Source organism: Podarcis tiliguerta, assembly GCF_965153285.1.
Source record: "Podarcis tiliguerta genome assembly, chromosome: 8".
In the NCBI taxonomy this organism is placed as follows: domain Eukaryota; kingdom Metazoa; phylum Chordata; class Lepidosauria; order Squamata; family Lacertidae; genus Podarcis; species Podarcis tiliguerta.
The window spans coordinates 77,239,001-77,261,503 of record NC_139541.1 but is presented as its reverse complement, the minus strand read 5'-3'; the positions used below and the strand labels follow the sequence as shown (position 1 = coordinate 77,261,503).

At 47.1% G+C, this 22,503-nt stretch overlaps 2 protein-coding genes across 5 annotated transcripts in view; both read left to right on the top strand.

Annotated features, from left to right (window-relative positions):
- Window positions 1-20,863, top strand: part of LOC310684721 (uncharacterized protein) — a 59,767-nt gene extending 38,904 nt beyond the window's left edge. For 2 of the 4 annotated variants that reach the window (XM_083456210.1, XM_083456208.1), the window contains exons 2-7: window positions 16,321-16,434; window positions 17,328-17,447; window positions 17,608-17,706; window positions 18,843-18,925; window positions 20,128-20,169; window positions 20,409-20,863. In XM_083456210.1, coding sequence (XP_083312336.1) covers window positions 16,347-16,434; window positions 17,328-17,447; window positions 17,608-17,706; window positions 18,843-18,925; window positions 20,128-20,169; window positions 20,409-20,498 — 522 coding nt within the window. In that variant the 5' untranslated portion in view covers window positions 16,321-16,346 and the 3' untranslated portion in view covers window positions 20,499-20,863. Of the gene's footprint in view, window positions 1-14,173; window positions 14,258-16,320; window positions 16,435-17,327; window positions 17,448-17,607; window positions 17,707-18,842; window positions 18,926-20,127; window positions 20,170-20,408 lie in introns of those variants that run through there. The other 2 variants (XM_083456209.1, XM_083456207.1) reach the window with 2 other exon arrangements.
- Window positions 1,045-8,905, top strand: LOC310684560 (cell adhesion molecule CEACAM21-like). The gene is made up of 7 exons (XM_083455899.1): window positions 1,045-1,192; window positions 2,697-3,059; window positions 4,324-4,596; window positions 5,523-5,624; window positions 5,848-5,942; window positions 6,824-6,865; window positions 8,100-8,905. Exons 1-7 carry the CDS (start codon window positions 1,147-1,149, stop codon window positions 8,145-8,147), a joined length of 969 nt encoding a protein of 322 aa, XP_083312025.1. The 5' UTR covers window positions 1,045-1,146; the 3' UTR covers window positions 8,148-8,905.
- Window positions 20,864-22,503: the final 1,640 nt, after the last annotated feature.

The window sequence follows — 22,503 nt, the reverse complement described above, 5'->3', positions numbered from 1 at the left end:
CCAGTACTTCGAATTGTGCTTGGAAACGTACTGGGAGCCAATGTAGGTTTTTCAGGACCGGTGTTATATGGTCTCAGTGGCCATATAACTACACTGAAATGTAACTACTCGGCGGCCAGTATACTACACTGAAATGTTTAAATGTTTCTTTGGTGGTCCGTATAGTTAAAGCTATGGTTTTCCCAGTAGTGATGTATGGAAGTGAGACATAAAGAAGGCTGATTGCCGAAGAATTGATGCTTTTGAATTATGGTGCTGGAGGAGACTCTTGAGAGTCCCATGGGCTGTAAGAAGATCAAACCTATCCATTCTGAAAGTGCTCACTGGAAGGACAGATCCTGAAGCTGAGGCTCCAATACTTTGGCCACCTCATGAGAAGAGAAGACTCCCTGGAAAAGACCCTGATTTGGGGAAAGATGGAGGGCACAAGGAGAAGGGAATGACAGAAGACGAGATGGTTGGATAGTGTTCTCGAAGCTACCAGCATGAGTTTGACCAAACTGCGGGAGGCAGTGGAAGACAGGAGTGCCTGGCGTTCTCTGGTCTATGGGGTCACAAAGAGTCGGACACGACTAAACGACTAAACAACAACAACAATCTTTGTGCCATGATTGCCATCCTCTCTTGCCACACCAGGATGGCATGAACCACTGCCTTTGTGTGTGATGTGTGTCTAGACACTAACACTATTAAGTGTAAAGAAAATGTGAAATTGGGTGCCAAGTTCTTGGTTGGGAGTCTAAGGTGGGTTTGAAGACCACTGCTTTAGACCTTTTCCATAATTAATCCTCAACTTCCCAACTCTGTATGACAGTCTGCCTGGGCCCAGTTCTTCAGCTCCGATCACATCTTTGCTACCGGCTCTGAGAGGCGGGTGCTGACGAGTTAAGCATTTGAGCAAATTGTTCCTGGAGTGGCTTGGCATATGAGGAAGAAGCATAGAGTTCTGGTATGGGTGTCTTGCAGTTCTTGGGGAAAACCCAGTCTCGAAATCTCAGCTGCCCAGTTCCCCTCTGTGTGGTCAATGACTCAGCCGGAGGCAGCGATGGCACTGCATGCTGGGCAGGGAGCAGAGAAGGACCCCAGAACATCAGCTGTGAGGAGACAGGCAGCCTAAACCGAGCCCCCAAAAAGGGTGACCGCAAGATGGGCAGGCCATGGATGGTGTCCTGGAGGATGGTGCTCTTAGCAGGTGAGAGACCAGCACCCTACAAGGGGGAGGACTTACTTCGGGGGAGTAGGGGGTGATACAGGCTGACTTTATTTGCATTTCTCGGACTAATGTGGGGCTGGGAGCTTAACTCTCCCTCAGATTTCATACTTTTCCGAAAGTTGTCGAGATGGAGCTCTCCAGAATTCCAGCTAGAGGAAGCTGTTATTTTGAGAGAAAGTGTGTTTTAAAACATGCAATTATGTGCATATTTTAAAATGGAGGGTTGCCTTGCTGCTGCCCTAACATTTCCACAGGTGTTGCTGGCAGGGAATCTGAATGAAGAGAGCTGGAGTCACAAGCAGTGGAGAGGGAGAAGGACTTTGAAGGTGTCCCACACCTTCCAGCGAAGGAGCTGTGAGGAAAGATAGAGGTGAAGTACTAAGGGAGGCAGGCTGGGGTTCTTACAGAGACAGAGAGCTCAGATCTCAATGAAGCATCAAAGAAACCATATCAGTGCTTGGATTGTGGAAAGAGCTCCATTAGCAAGGCACATCATCCCACCTCACAGGAAATAAATGTCACAGGTTTGAAACCATCTGAATGCTTAGAATGTGGAACGAGCTTCAGTCACAAGGCTAGTCCTACTTCACATTTTAAAAAATCCACGCAGGAGAGAAACCATAGGAAGCAAGTGTAGAGTGAGATACTAGGATGGTGTCCCAGTGGCGCAGCGTGGGGGGTGCAGGGGGGGCTGGCCGCACCGGGCGCAACATCTGGGGGGGCGCACTCGCACTCACAGCTCTCTGCCCCTACTAAAATCCACGGGTTAGGGGGCACAAATTACTTGCCTTGCCCCGGATGCTGACAACCCACGCTACGCCACTGTGGTGTCCACAGTTTCCAGAAACTCTACTTGTTGTGGGTGAGCTGAGAGTTTGTTTCAGTGCTTTTTTTTCTGGGGGGACGCAGGGGGAAGCATAGAGCTCAAGGTGGCTTCTGTAGTTCCCCTGTTGCTCATTCAAGCCCCACCACAACCCTGTGAGGTAGAGGTTAGGTTGAGAGGTAGCAACTCTCACAAAGTCACCCAGTGAGCTGCATGGCCGAGTGGGGAATCGAACCCTGGTCTCCCAGGTCCTAGGCTGACACTTTAACCACTGCACTACCAATGGCCAATTTCTCTACCCGCCCCCATCCCTAGTTTATGGGCAGCAGTCAGCCTGGTTTAGTGTGCAAGAGGAACCTTTTCTGATCTTGCTATTTTGAGTCAGAGAAAGTATTGACTCATCATGGTGACCCAACTCATTGGCTCTGTAGCATCCCTAATTCACACACTCCCAGGAACAAGAGGATGGATGAATATGATGCAAAGATGATATCACCACCACTCCAACACTAAAACTCTGTACCGAAGGATGGGGTATGTTACAGTGAAGGAGAATTTAAGCTAACTTGCACAAACTGGTCTGAAACTCTTTGGCACCTCCATCGTCTTGGCCTAGAACCATTCCCCCCCTTTTATTTCTTTTTCTTCTCCATCCTGCAGCCTCCATCCCACGTTCTTCCTTCCTGCTGATTCCAGGCCAGGGCAAGACGAAAACACACATCACAGTTGAACCAGAAACCCCGAGGGAAGGACAGAGTGTCACCTTAACACCAGGACGTGTTGATCTCTTTAGCTGCCACTGGTACCGAGGGGCAGCGGAAGAGAAAAATAAGATCTTTGTTTATTCACTAAGTCCATTTGCTGAACAGAAAAATGGACCTGCCTTCAGTGGGAGAGAGTCTGGGGCCACAGACTGCTCCCTTCGCATCACAGATTTAAGGCTGAGCGACTCTGGAACTTATACATTAAGAATGGGAGGATTTCTACGAAATGAAATGGGAGCTACCAGTATAACCATCTCAGGTATTTCCCCCCCCTCCTTTCTCACCTTTTAGAGATGCCTTCAGATGTCCCCTCTCTTTTATCTGTCCAGAGTTGTTACAGTCCTGCATTGCAGGGGGTTAGACTAGATGTCCCTTGAACCCCTTCCAACTCTACGTTTCTATGATCTGCTGAGTTTTGCATCTGCCGAGGACCAAGTAAACTTGCCTCCAGAACAACACCTTCTGTGGAGAAGCCCAATCATCATCATAATATTATTATTTTATTATTTATATCCCACCCATCTGGCTGAGTTCAGTAATTATAAGTGAATCGCGAAGGCTTAGATTTGTTTGTTTGTTTATTTTTAAGGCTCTGCTAATGGGACACGGCTCCCTTCCTGGAGCAGCTTAGCAGAACAAAGTTTATGTTTCCCGAATGTGCCCTAACCCCAAGCAAAATGCACATAAATCTCTCCCAACACGCCAGGAAGAACCCCAAAAGCTCCCTAACCTTTACAACTGCTCGATTCCTGCATTAGCTTATAGTGGGTCAAAATTATGTGTCGAAAATAACAGGGTGCTACTTGATCCCTTTAAGATATTCATCAATGGCAATGTGCTGCATACCCCTCAATCGTCCCGGTAAAACTGGGACATCCTGGTTTCCCCCCCACCAGAGAACGGCTGCCTTTTTGAATGCTGTGATCTTGCATGATTTCGCATTGCAAACTCGCCCTGAAAAAGCACTTTTTCAGGGCTGTGATCATGTAACTCGTGCGGAAGTACAGCCCTGGAAGGCAGCTATACAGTGGTACCTCGGGTTAAGAACTTAATTCGTTCTGGAGGTCCGTTCTTAACCTGAAACTGTTCTTAACTTGAAGCACCACTTTAGCAAATGGGGCCCCCGCTGCCACTGTGCCACCGCTGTACGATTTCTGTTCTCATCCTGAAGCAAAGTTCTTAACCCGAGATAATATTTCTGGGTTAGCGGAGTCTGTAACCTGAAGCATATGTAACCTGAAGGGTATGTAACCCGAGGTACCACTGTACTGAGTAGCAGCCTCAAAGTGGCCTTCTCTAGTAACTACAATTGAAGAGACCTTAACCCAGCAGCTCTCAACCTGTGGGTCTCCAGATGTTGTTGGGCTACAACTCCCATCATCCCTGAGCTCTGGCCTTGCTAGCTAGGGGTGATGGGAGTTGTAGTTCAACGACATCTGTGGATGTTGAGAAAGGCTGCCTTAAGCAGGTTCAGTGACCATGAGGACCCACAAATGATGACTGTCTTTCTGTTTCATCTGCAGAAATCCTCTCCCACCCAGTTCTGCAGCCGACAGAATCCCTAGTGGCAGAGAACACAACTGTCACCTTACACTGCAACACCTCTGACCGCCTTGATGTCTCCATCCTTTGGTTCAAGGATGGTAATCCTGTCCCATCTAAGACTGGGCTTTCTGACCGGAACCGAACCCTCAGGCTAACTGGCATCACCAAAGAGGACGAAGGGATCTATACATGCCAGGCAGTCAACCCTGTCAGTAATGCTATAAGCAACCCCAGTAAGATAACTATGGCATGTGAGTAATCTACTAATCAGCAAGGAACAGCTTTCCTCCTGACTCTGCTCTCCATGCTAGGGTTAAGAACTTTTCTTCAGGATGAGAACAGAAATTGTGCGGCAGCAGCGGGAGGCTCCATTAGCTAAAGTGGTACCTTAGGTTATGAACAGTTTCAGGTTAAGAACAGACCTCCAGAACTAATTAAGTTCTTAACCAGAGGTACCACTGTATCTGACTTTTAGAAGACACCTGAAGGCATCCCGTTTAGGGAAGTTTTTAATATTTATTGCATTATTATTAATAATATTCTATTGGGAGCTGCCCAGAGTAGTTGGGGAAACTCAGCCAGATGGGCAGGGTTTTATTATTAATTATTATTATTATTATTATTATTATTATTATTATTATTATTATTATTATTATTATCATTATTATCATTATTATTATTATTGGCTCCTCCTCACCCTGTCCTGTCTGTTCACTATCCCTCAAGCACCCTGTTTCTAGCACTTCCCAGTTCCTCTAAGGTGTGGCCAGAATCCCACCACCCGTCCCCAGTCTCAAAATCCTCTTCCTCTGCACCTTCCTTGAGCAGCTCTTGGTTGGGCAGATTCTACCCCTCTTCCTCATGCAGCCAGACCCTGACATGGCGGCGCTTAAGTTATGCTGACAAACTCACCATCTGAAGAGGCTCAAAGCTGCACCCCGGTAAAACCCAGTTTACCCAACAGAGTAAGCTCTGCTCCTAACTGTATGGTGGACAGTTTTGCTGCTGCTTTTTGCTGGTCCAGAAACGCTCACTGGGGGGAGGTGTATACAGGATAATGCCCCCCCACCATATTTCCAGCCCCTTGCTTCTACCAGTGGGTCTATAGAGGCTAGATTACAGGCAGTCCTTAATGATGACATTGCTCAGTCTCTTAAATATATGCCTTGCTCTTCAGATTCTTCTGCTTTCAGTTCTGCTGAAGCCCTCGCTGGGACTGTTATCGGGTCTCTGGCTGCAATACTGGTGTTGATGGGAACCCTGACTTACCTCTTTCTCCGTGAGTAAAACCAGAGCAGATCCCAGACTTCAGGAGACCCTTGTCAGGGCCAGGGCTGAAGTAGCTGCCATGGGCAGCAGAAGCCCAATAAGCAAGGGTTTGGGGGTGGGGTGGGGGTGGGGGGCAGGGCCAGGGCCAGCAGCTGTTGCAGAGTAGCAATATTGGACAGCTAGGTAGCTAAACATGTGTAAGACTGACTCCAGACTTCTTCTCCCTCTTTCAGGTGCCCGTCATCAGAATGGCAGAACTTCTTCTCCAGTTGTACCTACCCCTCAGGTATATGAGAATGATCCACCATCTGGAGAAACAAAACCTCAAGTGAGTAAATCAGGGGGCCTCTAGATGGGTGGTTGTCGTGAGATGGATATTGTGGGATATGATCCATGAGAGGCAGTCAAGTACAACATTCCTTGCAATGCTAGAGAAGACAAGCGAGGGAATGTTTGGTCCAGCCAGTCGAAACTTCCTGTTCCTCCTGGCTGGAGCATCCTTCCTTTTGCATGTGATAGACGGTGGGTATGACCTAACCTGTCCAGGAAATAAAAGGATGAGTCCCGCAGCACACCTCTCTCTTTTTGATCAGCTTTTAGCTTGGACTGCTCTGCTAGCTCTCAGCTAGCAGAAGCACTGGGATTATTTCCCCCATATGGGGTAGATCCACATGAACATATATGTAACTAAGTCTGCCTTCAGGAATCCAACTGTGAACTGATGTGAGTAAACTTCTTTTATCGACTTTGAATAAGATTGTGGCGTCTTTATTCTTTTAAGAGGGATTCAAGGAAACGTATCAGGAACATGCAATTCAATCTGAGACAGATTGAGACAGATTGAATTGTATAATAGTGAGAGGTTTGCACGAGCCTGCAACCAGCTATCTGCTGTGCATGTAAAAAAGGGGGGGTGTAACTCTGCTACATAAAGGAACTTGCTAGCGCAAGTTAGGAAGGATATTAGTAAACAATATATCCTCTTCTGCCACCCTGAACATTCCCACAGATATTACTCATACAGGCAGATTTTTCATTGAGTTCACAGCCTTCCTTTGGCATCAAGATGCCAGCCCATATTTTCCCCTATGTGGTATTGATTTACCCTTTTCCTGGGGAATGTTGGCCACAATCCGTTCGCAAGAACTCAAAGATTCGGCAGTTGTCTGTGCTAGTATAAGCTTCTGCATATTTTTGTGTTTGATCCAGGTTAAGCCTGAAAGCTCCTCCAAGGCCAGTAACACATACGAGGTGAGTAGAAGGTCCCTTGCCCTTTGAAGTGTTTGGAAAATTTCAACTAGGCTCAAAATATCCATTATCAACCAAATAACAGCCCATTACTGAAAGAGCTGCTTTGGCTTCCAGTTTGATTTCAAGCACAAGTCCAATTGCTAGCCTTAAGCTTCTCTCATACTGTTTAGGCCTTAGAGTTCACCTTCTCCCACAGGTAGATCCCCAACCATTTGGACCATCTTCTGAAGCCCTTTTCCAGATTCCTGCCACCTTCAGTAGTAATGTGGGTGGCAGCCACAAACAGAGCCTTTTCTGAGTGGCACCCCAAGTCTGGAAGTCATCCAGAACGGAAGTTTGCCTAGCACCAGCCCTGCTGTCATTTGGCTACTCAGTGCAAATGGGCAAATCTCCTATAATAGAAATGGGTATCTCGGGAAGTATAAGCTTTTCCCTCCATGCACCAAAGGAAAGAGCAGGTGGAAGAAGACTGGAAAAAAGTCAGAGTATATTTACAGAAATATTGCAAAATTAATGAATGTTAGAAGAATGCTGGAATGAAGTTATACGGTTTTAGCAGAAACATTATAAGGAATTAAGTGAAAACTGATTGGCAATGGGCCAAAATGGAAAATTTAAAGTTAGATTGTGTTAAGATTAATTATAGAACAAAAATTTGAGAAAGATGGAAAGGATTTGCTGAAATAGCTATGAACTAGAATACAAAAAAGGGAGGTGTGAGGAGGTCGATGAAACAAGTAAATGAAAAGTAAGGATATGGAAACATTGGATGTGTTTTTTAAATTTTTCTGTTCTTTTTGTTGCTTTAATGTACTGTTTTTTTCTGTGTGTTTTTTTTACTTTTGATGTATTGATTGTTAATTTTTTTAATGTTCTTTGTTGTCTTTCTTTTTCTCTTTTTTTCTGCAATTATTAAACTTCTAATAAATATTATTATTAAAAAAAGGAAAGAGCAGCAGATATTGCCCCCGAAATTGCTCTTTTACAGCGGCAATCCCTGTATTGTAATTTATCCGAATTCCCATGTGAAGGGCACCGAGGTTCCCAGCTGATATAAATTATCCAGACAAAAGGCACTTGCATTGATTTCCTTCTCTTCTTAAAAGATGTTCTGCTTCCAAGAATATAAATAATGTCACCAGCCTTAGTCTCATGCTACCCAGGAAAACAATTCAAAACCAAAATGGTTCTGACATTCTTGTTTCCGCCTGACTCATCTCCGTTTTCTCTTTAGACCTTGCAGCCCAGAATCCCTTCTGTCTACGAAGAGATAAAGAGATAAGACATGGACCCAGCAACTTCCTCTCCGCTGCTGAGGCCTCTCCTGGGCCCTCAAGCCTCTTTCCCGTTCAGATCTGTTCCTTTCAGCTGCAGCTGAGTAACATTTTCTCTGCAGGGCCAGGTGTCAGGAGTGCGTGCAGGAGCCAGGCCCTGTGACCAGTAGGACTTTGCAGGACTGGGGCCTTCCTAAGCTTCTTCTGAAGAGGCAAGGCGTGGCTCCACAGGTGAGGCCGATTGGTAACTCACAGCACCTGGTGGCAAGAGCCGGGAAGGGATATAAGGTCAGCATTTCGCTTCGGCTCTTTGCCACAGCAACATGTTCACTGCCTTGCTACGTTTGGCTCATTGGCTCCTTGCTTCCTGACCCTCGGACCCTTGGCTTCTTGACTCTTGGCTCTCTGACCCTCGGACTCTGGGCTTCCTGGCTTCTGGACTCCCGTTCCTGCTCCCACCCCGCCATCTTTCCCCCGGTCCTGACATCCTCAGCAGGGACTTCGATCGCCCCTGAACTGGACCATGACACCAGGTCCTTCTGGAAATCCTAGTCCTTCTTCGGAAGAAAAGAGCCAACCTTGGTCCCCACGGGACTGTCACGTTGGGAAAGACTTGCAGATACTGAGACACAAAGGAAGTTCTCCCTGGAAAGGCCAAACAGAATCTCGTGAGACTAAAGGATTAATGCTGAACAGGCAAGGAATCGCCATGAAAATTCACCAACCTTTTTGTGTATGCCTCTCCTAATAAACACATTTTTGTATGCATTTTCGACCAGCGTTCAAATTTTTGCAAGCACTTTCTCTGAATGTGATGCATCTTTTCCTGTCGTTTTCATGACTATATTCCTTATTACTCACACTTTCCCTTGAAATATACATGCTTGTACGCATCAGTTGGTTGCAGAACGGCATTGCAAGATTCAGGCCCATGTGAATTCTCTAGGATGCCTGCATTTTCGTTCCCATATTATTCGGGAAATTTGCACATGTGAAATATTTGCCTTCAGTGCAAATTGAACTTGCCTTAGGAACACCACTTCAGCCCTGTCCATCTGTGCTCTGCAACACCAGTATTCGGCAGACCAAATATTGCTGGGCTCAACCTCCCATGAACCCCCACCATGCTGCTTGGGGCTGATGGGAGCTAGAGTCTCACAACACCTGGAGGAGCCTAGGATCACAAACACACCCCTGCTCTGATCCTGATTTCTTCTTCCTGCTTACAAACCAACTTTCCACATGTATCAAGTTTCTCCCCTTGCTTGTATCTAATCCAGCCAAGGAGAACCTTCTCAGGTCCTGATTCTTGCCCTCCTCAGGTGTCATTGCCTTGAACTGTGGTGAAGCCTTCTGCTTGCATGGATGGAGGTTGGAACGGGAAGGGGTGGCTAACACCCCAGAGGACAGGATCACACTTCAAAACGACCTTGACAGATTAGAGAACTGGGCCAAAACAAACAAGATGAACTTTAACAGGGAGAAATGTAAAGTATTGCACTTGGGCAAAAAAATATGAGAGGCACAAATACAAGATGGGTGACACCTGGCTTGAGAGCAGTACATGTGAAAAGGATCTAGGAGTCTTGGTTGACCACAAACTTGACATGAGCCAACAGTGTGACGCGGCAGCTAAAAAAGCCAATGCAATGCTGGGCTGCATCAATAGGAGTATAGCATCTAGATCAAGGGAAGTAATAGTGCCACTGTATTCTGCTCTGGTCAGACCTCACCTGGAGTACTGTGTCCAGTTCTGGGCACCACAGTTCAAGAAGGACACTGACAAACTGGAACGTGTCCAGAGGAGGGCAACCAAAATGGTCAAAGGCCTGGAAACGATGCCTTATGAGGAATGGCTAAGGGAGCTGGGCATGTTTAGCCTGGAGAAGAGGAGGTTAAGGGGTGATATGATAGCCATGTTCAAATATATGAAGGGATGTCACATGGAGGAGGGAGAAAGGTTGTTTTCTGCTGCTCCAGAGAAGCGGACACGGAGCAATGGATCCAAACTACAAGAAAGAAGATTCCACCTAAACATTAGGAAGAACTTCCTGACAGTAAGAGCTGTTCGACAGTGGAATTTGCTGCCAAGGAGTGTGGTGGAGTCTCCTTCTTTGGAGGTCTTTAAGCAGAGGCTTGACAACCATATGTCAGGAGTGCTCTGATGGTGTTTCCTGCTTGGCAGGGGGTTGGACTCAATGGCCCTTGTGGTCTCTTCCAACTCTATGATTCTATGATTCTATGAACTGTGGTGAAGCCTTCTGCTTGCATGGATGGAGGTTGGAACTGTGTGTGTGCAGACGAAACCTCTGATTTACATCTTGAAGACATTTATTTACTGCTTAATATCCCTCACTTCTAAGTGGTGTACATATAAATACAGTGGTACCTCTGGATACGAACGGGATCCGTTCTGGAGTCCCGTTTGCATCCTGAAGTAAACATAAGACGCGACTGTGGGTGGTGTTTCGCCGCTTCCGCGCATGCGCGTGACGTCATTTTGAGCGCCTGCGCGAGCGGTGAAACCTGGAAGTAACACACTCCGTTACTTCTGGGTCATTGCAGAGTGCAACCCAAAAATATTCATCCCGAAGCTACTTCAACCCGAGGTATGACTGTAAACCATACAGAGAGCAAAACAACAACAACAATAATAATCCATCCTAAGTACCAAAACACTAGCTTGAAATGCCTACTGGAAGAAGAAGAAAAGTCTTTGCCATAGACCTGAAGTTCAGTTGAAAGAACATCTTCCTGCCCTCATGTGGGAGGGAGTACCCTAGGCCTAGGTCCGCAGCCTTGAAAGTGTGTCTCTGAGCCATGGGGGAATCACATGGAACAGAGACTCTCCCAAAGATCTCCAAGATCAGGCAGGAATACAGGGATTAAGGCAGTCCTTAATGTTGTATTAAAACCTCTGAGCCATTTATTACAATTGAGCATTATATAAATACTGTGGAAGGAAAGAAGGAGGATAGCTCAGTCAGACTCTTACTGTAATCTCAGGGTCTGTCAGGGACCATGCTGAGGAAGGCTGCATGGAGAAGGAATGGTGGGAGCCCCCTCCCCCTCCCCCTGCTCCTGATCAGGATCCTGAATCTTCCCAGGAGCAGGAGAACAGTATAGATTTGGAACAGCGGTTTGCAGAGGGACATACTACAGAAGACAGAAGCTGGGAAGTACTGGGTGGTGAACAGCTAGAAGGAGGAGAACTGGGGGAGAGAGAGTTAACAGACTCACTGTCGCTGGAAAGCATCCATCCAATCGGCCCAAGATCAAGAAGAGCAGATAAGGTAGCAGCACAGAAAGCACAGTGGCTGCGAGATCCGGTAACAAAACATGGTAGTGACGTGGGTGACTAGGGAGGAAGTGGGCGGAACCCTTAATTGGGAGCACCTACATTCCTAGGAAATGGATTCTTTGTTCTCTCACTGTGGTCATTCAAGTTCTAACTGGTAAGAAGACTCCTTTCCCTTTGTTCTCCTTATCTACTGTCAAAGGGAGGGGGGGAGGAAGCCGATTCCCTGAAGCCTGGCAGGGTTGTGGGTTCGAGCCCCAGCTTGGGCAAAAGATTCCCACATTGCAGAGGGTTGGACTGGATGAACTGTTAGATTTCTGTTATGCCACTGTGCAGTTTTTGGAGTCACAAGACTCTGTTGACATTCCAGACTGTTGGAAGTCTCACGGGAGGCAGGAGACGGATGTTGATGTTACTGGTTTCCTGTTTCTTTGTCCTGTTGTTCGCTGGCTCTCACAGAGAGCAGATGCATATTCTTTTCTGTCCTGCGTAGATAGAAATAAACATAGCAATGTAGCACATATTTTGGCTCCTTCTGCTGCTGTTCAGGTACTCTGCAGAATGGGGAGTGTGCCTGAAGCCTCATTAAAGGCTTAGGTCGTTAATCACCATCAGAGCAGAGGTCGATCGATTCTGAAGATATGACGAGGAGGAGAGCCATTACAGCTCTGTCGTACGGAAGCTCCGATATGAACCTCATGGTCCCTTCCAACTCTACGATTCTATGATTCTAGGAAGGGAGGGAGGGTGGCCAGAATATACCTCCAGGTACAGCCTCACATTCCACCCACCCCTGGCATGTGATCTTTGGAAGAAGAAGAAAGTCCCCACCTTGTATCTGATTGGCCCTTTTCCTGGCTGCAATCAGAGGAAGTTTCTCCACCCCCCCAGCCTGATTCATTTGCCGTGTCCCCAGCCCTTCCTTCCCCATTCCCCTCTGCCACCCATCATCTGCAGCACCAAAGCCTTTGCACTCCTCTCTGCCCCCACCCATTAGCGGTCACTGGACGGAGGGAGGGAAGGAAGGAGGGGAGCAAGCTGTCTCTGGGACAGCAGGGCTGCCCCACCCAGCCTCCTACCGCAGGAGGAGGAGGTGTTGAAGGAACCCAGGCATCCTGGTCCTGCTGGAGAGAGCATCCCGCTTAAGTCAAGCCCAGGAGGAGGAGGCAGCAGCAGGGACATCTGAGTTGAGCAGGGGAGGGGAGCTGTAGTAACAGAGAATGAAAAGAGGCAGTGAAAGTGTTAGAAAGCCAAAGAAAGTCTTTTTTGGTTAACACCCGGGCCTAAATGGCAATGCAAGTGTGCCCTCTTGCTCCACCAACCACAAGAAAACCAAAGGAAATCAAGCAGAGGTTACGAAAACTGAAAGGAAACTACAACTAATCCAGAATGCGGCCGCTAGACTGGTGACAGGGAGCAGCCGCCAAGATCATATAACACCAGTCCTGAAAGACCTACATTGGCTCCCAGTACGCTTCCAAGCACAATTCAAAGTGTTGGTGCTGGCCTTTAAAGCCCTAAATGGCCTCGGTCCAGTATACCTGAAGGAATGTCTCCACCGCCATCATTCTGCCCGGACACTGAGGTCCAGCTCCGAAGGCCTTCTGGCAGTTCCCACACTGCGAGAAGCGAAGTTACAGGGAACCAGGCAGAAGGTGTTCTTGGTAGTTGTGTCCACCCTGTGGAATGCCCTCCCATCAGATGTCAAAGAAATGAACAACTATCCGACTTTTAAAAGACATCTGAAGGCAGCCTTGTTTAGGGAAGCTTTTAGTGTTTGATGTTTTATCGTGTTTTTAATATTCTGTGGGGAGCCGCCCAAAATGGCTGGGGAAACCCAGCCAGATGGGAGGGGGAATAAATAAATTATCATTATTGTTATTATTATTTCTTATTGGTTCGGGAGTTTGACCAACAATGCATGAAATATGGGCTCACTCCTCCTGCAAAAAAATAATACGCCAATACCTTAGGGCGTGGTGTGGGTTTAAACGCCAGCACTATTAAGCTTAAATGAAAACTAAAAATGTGAAAGTACGGCCCCAAGTCATGGTTGGAAATCTAAAATGGGTCTCAGGTCTGGATTGGTTTGGAGATCACTGTTTCGAACCTCTTCGAACCCTACACCACACTGGCGGAGAGCCAGTGTGGTGTAGTGGTTAAGAGCGGTAGTCTCGTAATCTGGTGAACCGGGTTCGCGTCTCCACTCCTCCACATGCAGCTGCTGGGTGACCTTGGGCCAGTCACACTTCTCTGAAGTCTCTCAGCCCCACTCACCTCACAGAGTGTTTGTTGTGGGGGAGGAAGGGAAAAGGAGATTGTTAGCCGCTTTGAGACTCCTGAAGGGGAGTGAAAGGCGGGATATCAAATCCAAACTCTTCTCTTCTTCTTCTTCTGTAATGAACCCTAAAGTTGCCAATTCCTTATGCACACTCTTCATTTCAGATGGCATCTTTGCTCTCAATGCAGAGAGGTGGGTTCTGCCAAGTTACATATTTGGGTGAGAAGTTCCAGGAGCGGCTTGCTTGATAAGGTCATAGGAGGAAGTGAACGAAAGAGCTTGGTTTGGATGATTTCCAACCCTTGGGGGGAAACCCAGTGCTGAAAATTCAGCAGCCAAGTTCCTGTCTCTCTGATCAGAGACTAACTCGGAGCCAGCAGTGGTGCTGGAACCAGAAACTAGGCAAGGAGCAGAGAAAGACCCCAGAACACTAGAGAGCCAAACTGGTCCTTCAGGAAGTGCACCCACAAGATGGACAGTCCACGCAAAACTCGAGGCTGGAAGGTCTCCTGGAAGATGCTACTCTTAGCAGGTGAGAGGTCAGCACTCTGCAATGGGGAGGACTTACTTGGGGGGAGTTGAGGATTCTGGAGGAATTTGGTCTTTTAGCACAGATCTGCGTCTCTCCCACTAATGCAGATGACAAAACCTATCTCTGCACCTGATTTCATCCTTCTCCAAATGTGGTGGTGGTGCAGTTCTCAAGAATTTGAATTAGAGGATGGCGTCGTTTTGAGTGAAAATGCCTTTTTAAACATGTATTTACGTGCAAAAGGCCTGCTAGTGACCACCCAGTTGTACGCCTCCGTTTCCTACCTACTAGGATGCAGAATCCGGACCCCATTTCCAAAGGGGTTGCTGGTGAGAGCCCTGGAAGAGGGCCTAAAAACTCCTTTTGGAATGAAAGAAGCTTACACGCAGCTGAGCTGGGGGTAGGATCATGACCTCAGAGACTTCTCAAGAAGGAGCTCTCAGGGTTGCACCAGCGGTGTTAGAAACTGAGATATGAAAGCTAGGAGCTAGATGGCAGTTTAAGCCTAGGTTATGGGTGCAACAAAAGAATGTCTAGGCACACTTTTTTAAATAACAAAAACACAAAGCTGAAAATGAAGGAACTGCAGCTAAAATATTATGTTCATATTTCACATGGTCTAGTCCTTCCCCTGCCCACCCCCTTAATATTCTTAAGAGGGTATCTTCTCCAGTCTTCAGAGAGTAGCTGGAAGTGGGGACACAGAAAAGGGTCTGCCTTTCCTTCCCCTCTGCAGTTTTAATCTGAAATCTTCGGCGCAGTACTGCCCCCAGAGCTCAGAAACTGCTCACACTGATGAAATTCCCTGTCGCAAAGTGTGCCTGGAACAATGGGAGTTTTGAACGCTGAACGTCAGCGGACCAGGCTGCGGTCCTTTCTGAGTCAGAGATGGAGAGGCAAAACTATTGGAGGAGGAACCTGGGTACCCAATGAGATGAGGGCCTTGTGAGTAGAAAGGACTCATCCTGAGTCCCTGAAGGGGGTGAGCACAGACAGGGGCGCAGACCTCCTTCCCTGGGCCCCTTTACGCTACTGTTTACTTACCTAGAAGCATGGGAGGGTCTTGGAAGGGGAAGTGCCAGAACGTTTCACCTTTTTTCATGCCCCAGAAGGCGGCTGAGGCTGAGCTGCCAGGAAAGGAACTGACTAAGTTGCCCAATAAAGTGAAGGCTGCATTTATTGTTTGCAGAACAGTTCTTGAGCGCAGGGGCGGTCCAGGACATGTTGCTGGTGTGTACAAAATGCCAACCAAATAATAATAAAATAAAAATTTATTATTTGTACCCCGCCCAACTGGCTGGGTTTCCCCAGCCAGTCTGGGCGGCTTCCAACAAAATATTAAAATACAATAATATATTAAACATTAAAAGCTTCCCTAAACAGGGCTGCCTAGGGGGGAAAGTCTGGTAGTTGTTTTTCTCTTTGACATCTGGTGGGAGGGCGTTCCACAGGGCGGGTGCCACTACCGAGAAGGCCCTCTGCCCTTGCCACCATGCCTGTGCTGCTGCCAACTCCACCGTTGCAACAAGGTAGTGGCAGCAGCCAGGGTGCAACATCAGCAGCCGGGAGCGCTAGGAGGGAAATGCCAGCAGGTGGCATGGCGGCATGGGCAAAGCCGCAGCAGGGCTAGCAGTGGCACAATGGCGGGGCTGGACCTGCTGCCTGAGGCGCATTATTCTGCTGGGATCGCCGAAATGGACTGGGGTATTTAGAGTGCATTTGTAATGCTTGGTTCCTAATGAGTGTTAATGCATATATAATCAGCTATGACTTCAACATGATGTGAATATTATACAACACATTTTAAAAGGGCACTGGACATCAATCAACCAATGTCCTGGTTAAAGAGGAATATTTTTGCCTGGCGCCTAATGAAGGCGCCAGCAATCCTCCCTGGGGAGAGCATTGCACAAACATGGAGCCACTGCAGAAAAGGCCCTGGTGTTGCCACCCTCTCACAAAGGAGGCACACGAAGAGGGGCCTCAGAAGATGATCTCAGGGTCCGGGGCGGTTAATATGGAGAGAGGTGGTTCATATGGAGGTCTTTTTCCTTCTTCTCCACCCGACAGATTTCATCCTGAGTTCTTGCTTCCTGATGACTCAAGCCCAGGACAGTCTTGGAAGGCCCTTCACGACTAAAGGAAATTCTCCAGAATCACAGACTGCCGTCTTCACAACAGAAGGTACTGACCTAAAGCAACTTACTATCTGCTCCGGGACCAAGGGACAATTGATAAGAGAAATTGGATTTTTATCTCTTATCAGGTGCCATAGATACACAGCTCTTGCTATTGAAACACAATGTGTTCTCAGGAACTGGGGTTCCTTTTGTTAGGTGACTGTTCGCAAGTCAACGATTTCCACTGATTCCTATGGGGAAATTTCTATTGCGTTCCCAACTGTGAAATTCTTACCCCCCCAAATGGTGAGGGGAAACCTGGGGAAACCCTCTGAAACCTTGGAAGAGGCAAATGAGGAGTATTTGCTTATCCCTAGTCTGGAGGGGGCCCAAGTCCTCTTCCTTTTCCTTGAAGTTAATGGTCCTTTTCTCTGTCCATCCCTACTGTCAGGAATGAGCCAGCTCCTGTGGAACTTTGCAGCTAGCTGCAGAAAAGATAGGGTTAGATCTGACGCAGGCTGAACAGTGGCGAGTGCCCAGTGCAACTCCCTTGGACATTGAAATGCCGGTTGCCAAGGGAACAACTGAGAGTGGGCTGGAACACAGTCAAAGCTCTCAGGAAGTTCAAACAGATGCAAGCAGACACAGAGATAGTCTGTCAGAACGGGAAGAGGCTGGAGCTAATCCAATAAGTCCGAAGAGTTGGCAAATGGGAGGACTGCTAGACAGGAAGCAAAACAAGAGAAATAAGGTGCGAACGTTCAATATCTTCTGTAGGAACCGGAAGGAGTCTTCAGAAGTGTCATCTTGAGTAATAATGTCGGCTGCTTCGTTAGAGCTGTCCAGAGTTATCTGTTAGTTTATACAATAAATCCTCCTTATTAATTACCTACGCTTACTCCTTTTTAATTACCTACACTTACGCCGGAACCTGGACTCCTGGCTCCCACCCTGCAGCTGCCACCCATTTCATCTTCTTCTCAATGCATTCAGAAACTGCGACCAGGACCATAATATCAACGACAGAGGAACTATCAGATCTACACAAAGGGAAAAACTTCACTGATACAGAAACAGGTGGGAACTCAGAGCAATAGTTTGACCTCCAAGAACTGAGGGGAGGGGAATTCTTACAGTTCCAGTTCTGAGCAGCAAGCAGAGGTGCTAACCTTGCTCCTTTCAGATCAAGGGATGGATTTCACCTAGCAACTGAAGTTCCTAAAAATATTCTCCACAGACTCAGTCAACCCTTCAAAAAGCGTGGTGGCCACCATCGTCATCATTGTGGTTCTGCTGGTACTCGTCGGAGCTGGGTTTCTGCTTTACTTCTTTCTCTGTGAGTAACACACTGGAACCTGGGAGCACAAGATTCCCAACCGTGAGAAAGAAATGATGGTTCGTGTCCAGAGCAGGAAGGAGATGGGGAACCTGGAGTCTCCCCCTTCTTAAGGAAGGAGATATGTTTGTAGGCTTAAAATCCATCCCTTTCCTTAGACCCTTTGGAGACCCTGTAAAAAGTGCTCCTAGGAACCTAGGAGATCATGCTAGTGGTCCATCTAGCTCAGGACAGTCAACACTGACAGGCAGCAGATTGCAAGCAAGCGTCATGAATCACAGAATCATAGATCAGTAGAGTTGAAAGGGACCCTGAGGATCATCCAGTCCAACCCCCTGCAATGCAGGAATATTATTATTATTATTATTATTATTATTATTATTATTACCCCACCCATCTGGCTGGGTTTCCCCAGCTACTCTGGGTGGCTCCCAACAGAATATTATTGTTAATAATAATAAAGTGATAAAACATCAAACATTAAAAACTTTCCTAAACAGGGCTGCCTTCAGATGTCTTCTAAAAGTCAGATAGTTGTTTATTTCCTTGACATCTGATGGGAGGCTGTTCCACAGGGCGGGTTCCACTTCCAAAAAGGCCCTCCTTCTGGTTCCCTGTAACCTCACTTCTCACAGTGCAGGAACTGCCAGAAGGCCCTCAAAGCTGGACCTCAGTGTCCGGGCTGAATGATGGGGTTGGAGATGCTCCTTCAGGTATATGCAGCTGTCCCATGTGGGGATCAAACTTGCAACCTTGTCATTATCAGGACCATGCTGTAACCAACTGAGCTATCCCGTCTCTCCCAGCCCAACCTGGAGATGCTGCTGGGGGTGGCACCTGGGACCTTCTGCATACAGGGCAGGTGTTCTACCACCAAGCTGCCTTATAAGAAGTCTTCCTTTTGTTCCATCTTGCTCACTATTGTCTACACTGAGTGGTCCAGAGATTTGGAGAGGGGATGCTCCCAGCCTCACCTAGAGGTGCCCCCGGGGACGGAACTAGGGGTGTTGTGCATGCAAAGCAGATCCTCTCCCACTGAGGAATGACGACCCTTCCCCCTTGCCCTTCATGCACTGTAGAGACCACATTTGATGTTGGATGTTAACATTTGACTCTGAACCTCCTCCCTTTTTCAGGCGTCCGTCGTAAGAGCCACGGGACACCCACCCAGGTCATCTCCGTAACACCGGTATATGAGAACATCTCCCCTGCTCAAAAGGTGAGGCCTCAAGTGGGTGACACAAAGGCTTTGGGGAATCAGCTTCCTCCCCTGTGGCAGTAAATAAGATCAAACGAAAGGAACGTCTTACCAGTTAGATTCTTTAATAATCACAGCGAGAGAGAAAAGAATACGTCTACCTAGAAATGGTGGTGCTCCCAATTAAGGGTCACTCCCCTCTCCCTATTAATCTGCATCCCTCCTACGTCTTGTAATCTGAGGTTGTACCCTCTCCACTTTCTGTTCTGCCACTTTCTGAGCTCTCCGTGTCTTTGGAGAAGGGGGGGGGTGAATGCTATCCAGAGATTGTGAATCTGTTAATCCTCTCTCTTCCAGCGTTTCTTCTCCTAGCTGTTCCCCATCCAGTATTTCCCAGCTTCTGCCTTCTGAACTATGTCCCTCCGCAAACCGCTGTTCCAAATCTATACTGTCCTCCTGCTCCTGGGAAGATTCAGGATCAGGGGGAGGGGGAGACTCCCACCATTCCTCCTCAGTGCAGCCCTCCTCAGCACAGTCCCTGACAACTATTCAATGTTGGCTTTCAGATTTTGAGGTGCTGTCGAGAGCATAACAGTCCTTGCCCAGGGGAATTTACCAACTTTAAACAGGAAGATATGTATTTATTAAAATGCATAGTAACAAATGTATCACATAATCCCCACCCCACAGTGATTTATCAGGTGCTACATTAACACAAGAGGCTCCAATACTTTGGTCACCTCATGAGAAGAGAAGACTCACTGGAAAAGACCCTGATGTTGGGAAAGATGGAGGGCACAAAGAGAAGGGGACGACAGAGGACGAGATGCTTAGACAGTGTTCTCGAAGCTACAAACATGAATCTGACCAAACTGCGGGAGGCAGTGGAAGACAGGAGTGCCTGGCGTGCTCTGGTCCATGGGGTCACGAAGAGTCGGACATGACTGAACGACTAAACAACAACATTAACACAAAGCTTAGGCTGAGAGACAGTAGCTCAGGGGTGCCCAAACTTTTTTAAGGATTGAAGTTGAACTTTTTTTAGGATTTAACCCCAGGACATATACTGCCATGGGGGCTGAATTAAATCAACCAGTGGGCCGGATTAGGTCCCTGAAATAGACTTTGGACATGGCTGCAGTAGCTGGTCACCCAGTAAGCTTCATGGCTGAGCGGGGATTTGAACCAATAAATGACCTTCAACCATTTTTCATTCATTCCAGGTCGTGCCCAACGGTTCCTCTGCTGCTGACCAGGTATACGAGGTAAGCATCGGCAGGAGCTCTTCATGATTTACCCTTCAGAAAAGACCTGGAGGAAGCCAATATTAGGCAATAATTTTGGAGGTGGTGCTGGGCGCACTCCAGGGAGCCTAGATGCAAAGGAGAGATGGGCTCTTCTGTCTCTGAGATCTTGTCAGAGGATGGGATTTCTTATCTTTCCCTCCTCCCAGGCACAAACATCAATCATGTCCCCTGATGCACTGCCTCCATTTCTTCTTTAGAGTCTGCAGCATGGAGATCAGAATGTCTACAACGAGTTGATGTTCAGACAAAACCCATCGGAAGTCCCCTCTGTTGGGTCGTCTCCTTGACCCTCGTTGCTCATCCCTTTTCAGAGGAGATGTGCTCATTTCGGCGCATCTGAAGTGGGGATATCATATTCTCCATCAAAATGGACCTTCCTTCCTTCAAGGCCTGTCCTTCTGCAAATCCTAGCCCTCGCTTCGAATGAGCAGCCACAACAAATCAACATCGGAAGAAGAGTCTGCTTCCTCGTGACCCTGCTCCCGTCTTAAGATGGAGAGGCTTTCACAAACATCCCTGCTTTGCCGAGGGATCGTGGGTGGTGAATGTTGAGTTTTTTGGGTGGGAATTTTAGTAATTTGGCTGAGATGGATAAATACTGGTCATGCAGGGTGAGTCTTTTGAAAGAGGCCCCGTGGAACATGTGTACTCTATATCCACCGGGCCTCTTTTAAAGGACTCACCCTGTATAATAAAAAGAATTCACTGGATGCCAAGATCCAGGTTTGGGGCAAGTCGTCTTTGGTGAGAGAGCTCCAGCAGAGATTTAAAATCACTAAACACGCGGCGAAGTAAAGCATGGAAATCTAGGCTGCTGGACCTTTAAAATATCCCCTTCTTGGTTGCTTCCAAAGCTCCCCACTGCCCTCAGCATAGAAAGAGACCACAAATTTGGTAAGTTAAAAATGGTTTACTTGCAAACTCTTCGTGACCCAGCCTCTTCTCCCCTCCTGCTTTTTCAGTAGCAGGACCGGGCACATGTGGGAATGTTCAGGGATGCGGGAGAGGATATATTGTTTGATTATAGCCTTTCCAACTTGTGTTAACAAGTTCACAATTTAGCAGAGTAACATTCCCCTTTTTAAACTTGCAGTGGATGCATTTGCTCAGGCTCGCTATAGCCTCTATAATAACTGTTCTGGTATTTCCCTCTTATTCCCTCATAAAAGATAAGACACGACACAGTCTTCTATGAAAGTATAAAAAGAGTTTACTCACATTCTGTTCACAATAGGATCCCAGAGGGCCGACTTAGCTTAGAAAGCACCTGGAAACTATCTCATAAGGAGACAGTCCCTTTGTCCTCTTTTGGCTAAGCAGATGTTGCTTCTTTGATGCATGTAGTCAAAGAGAGAGAGATGGCTGCCCTGCCCTGTGCTTTTGTCATTACCTGCACAGGTGAGGCCACGCCCACCTCTAGTCACATGCAGAGGAAGTCTGTCCCAGCCCAAAAGGAAACAGGAAGTTTACCTGCTGGCTGGACAAACATTCCTCCCCATGTGTAAACATGTTCACTCTAGGAATGTTGTACTTGACTGCTCTTCTGTTTCACATCCCACAGCACAAAGATGACCTTGGGTCCCCCAAATCACCTTGGAGATTTTCAGGGGATTTTACAATCTCACGTAACCCCCCTTCCCTCCGCCTGAGTTTCCCCCCACGAATGGGAGTGCTGCTTTCATGGCCCCAGACACGAACTGGAAACTGCAGTCACGTAGTTTAAAGACTAACAAGCATTAAACAACCAAAAGCCTTCCCGTTAGGTATTTTAGGTCAAGATCTGCCGAAAGAGAAGAGGACATTATTTATGTATGCTACTACGGCGGTGAGAATTCTGATAGCACAAAACTGGAAGACTGGAGAAATTCCGGCAAAAGAACATTGGCAAGAGAAATTGATGGATTATGCAGAACTGGCAAAACCGATGGACGGACTAAGAGAAAAGGAGTTTTGAAAAAGAGTGGGAAACTTTTATAATATGTTTGCAGAATGAAAGAAAGAACATCGACTTGATGGCAGGATTTAAATAAACACTCACATCTTTATTAACAGAGAACATTTAAAATAAAGAAGAAATGATATAGTGGATTTTAAGAAACAGCAGTATGTAATAAGGGGGTAACAAACCAGAAATGGAAGCTGAGGGAAGCCCAGGAGGGAAGGAGGGAAGAGGTGTAAGAAATATGTTATTGATATGAGATGTATGTATTGACCGAAAAGAAAGTGAATAAAAAAAAATATTTTAAAATAAAATAAAGACTAACAAGCAAACCCTATTCCCAGCTCAGTCAA

Bases quoted from the DNA above. Each gene is read 5' to 3' on its own strand.
- LOC310684560 (XM_083455899.1), top strand. From the start codon at position 1,147: ATGGGCAGGCCATGGATGGTGTCCTGGAGGATGGTGCTCTTAGCAG. The intron at 5,943-6,823 runs GTGAGTAAATCA...TGTTTGATCCAG, and splicing joins CTGGAGAAACAAAACCTCAA to GTTAAGCCTGAAAGCTCCTC. The intron at 6,866-8,099 runs GTGAGTAGAAGG...TTTTCTCTTTAG, and splicing joins AGGCCAGTAACACATACGAG to ACCTTGCAGCCCAGAATCCC.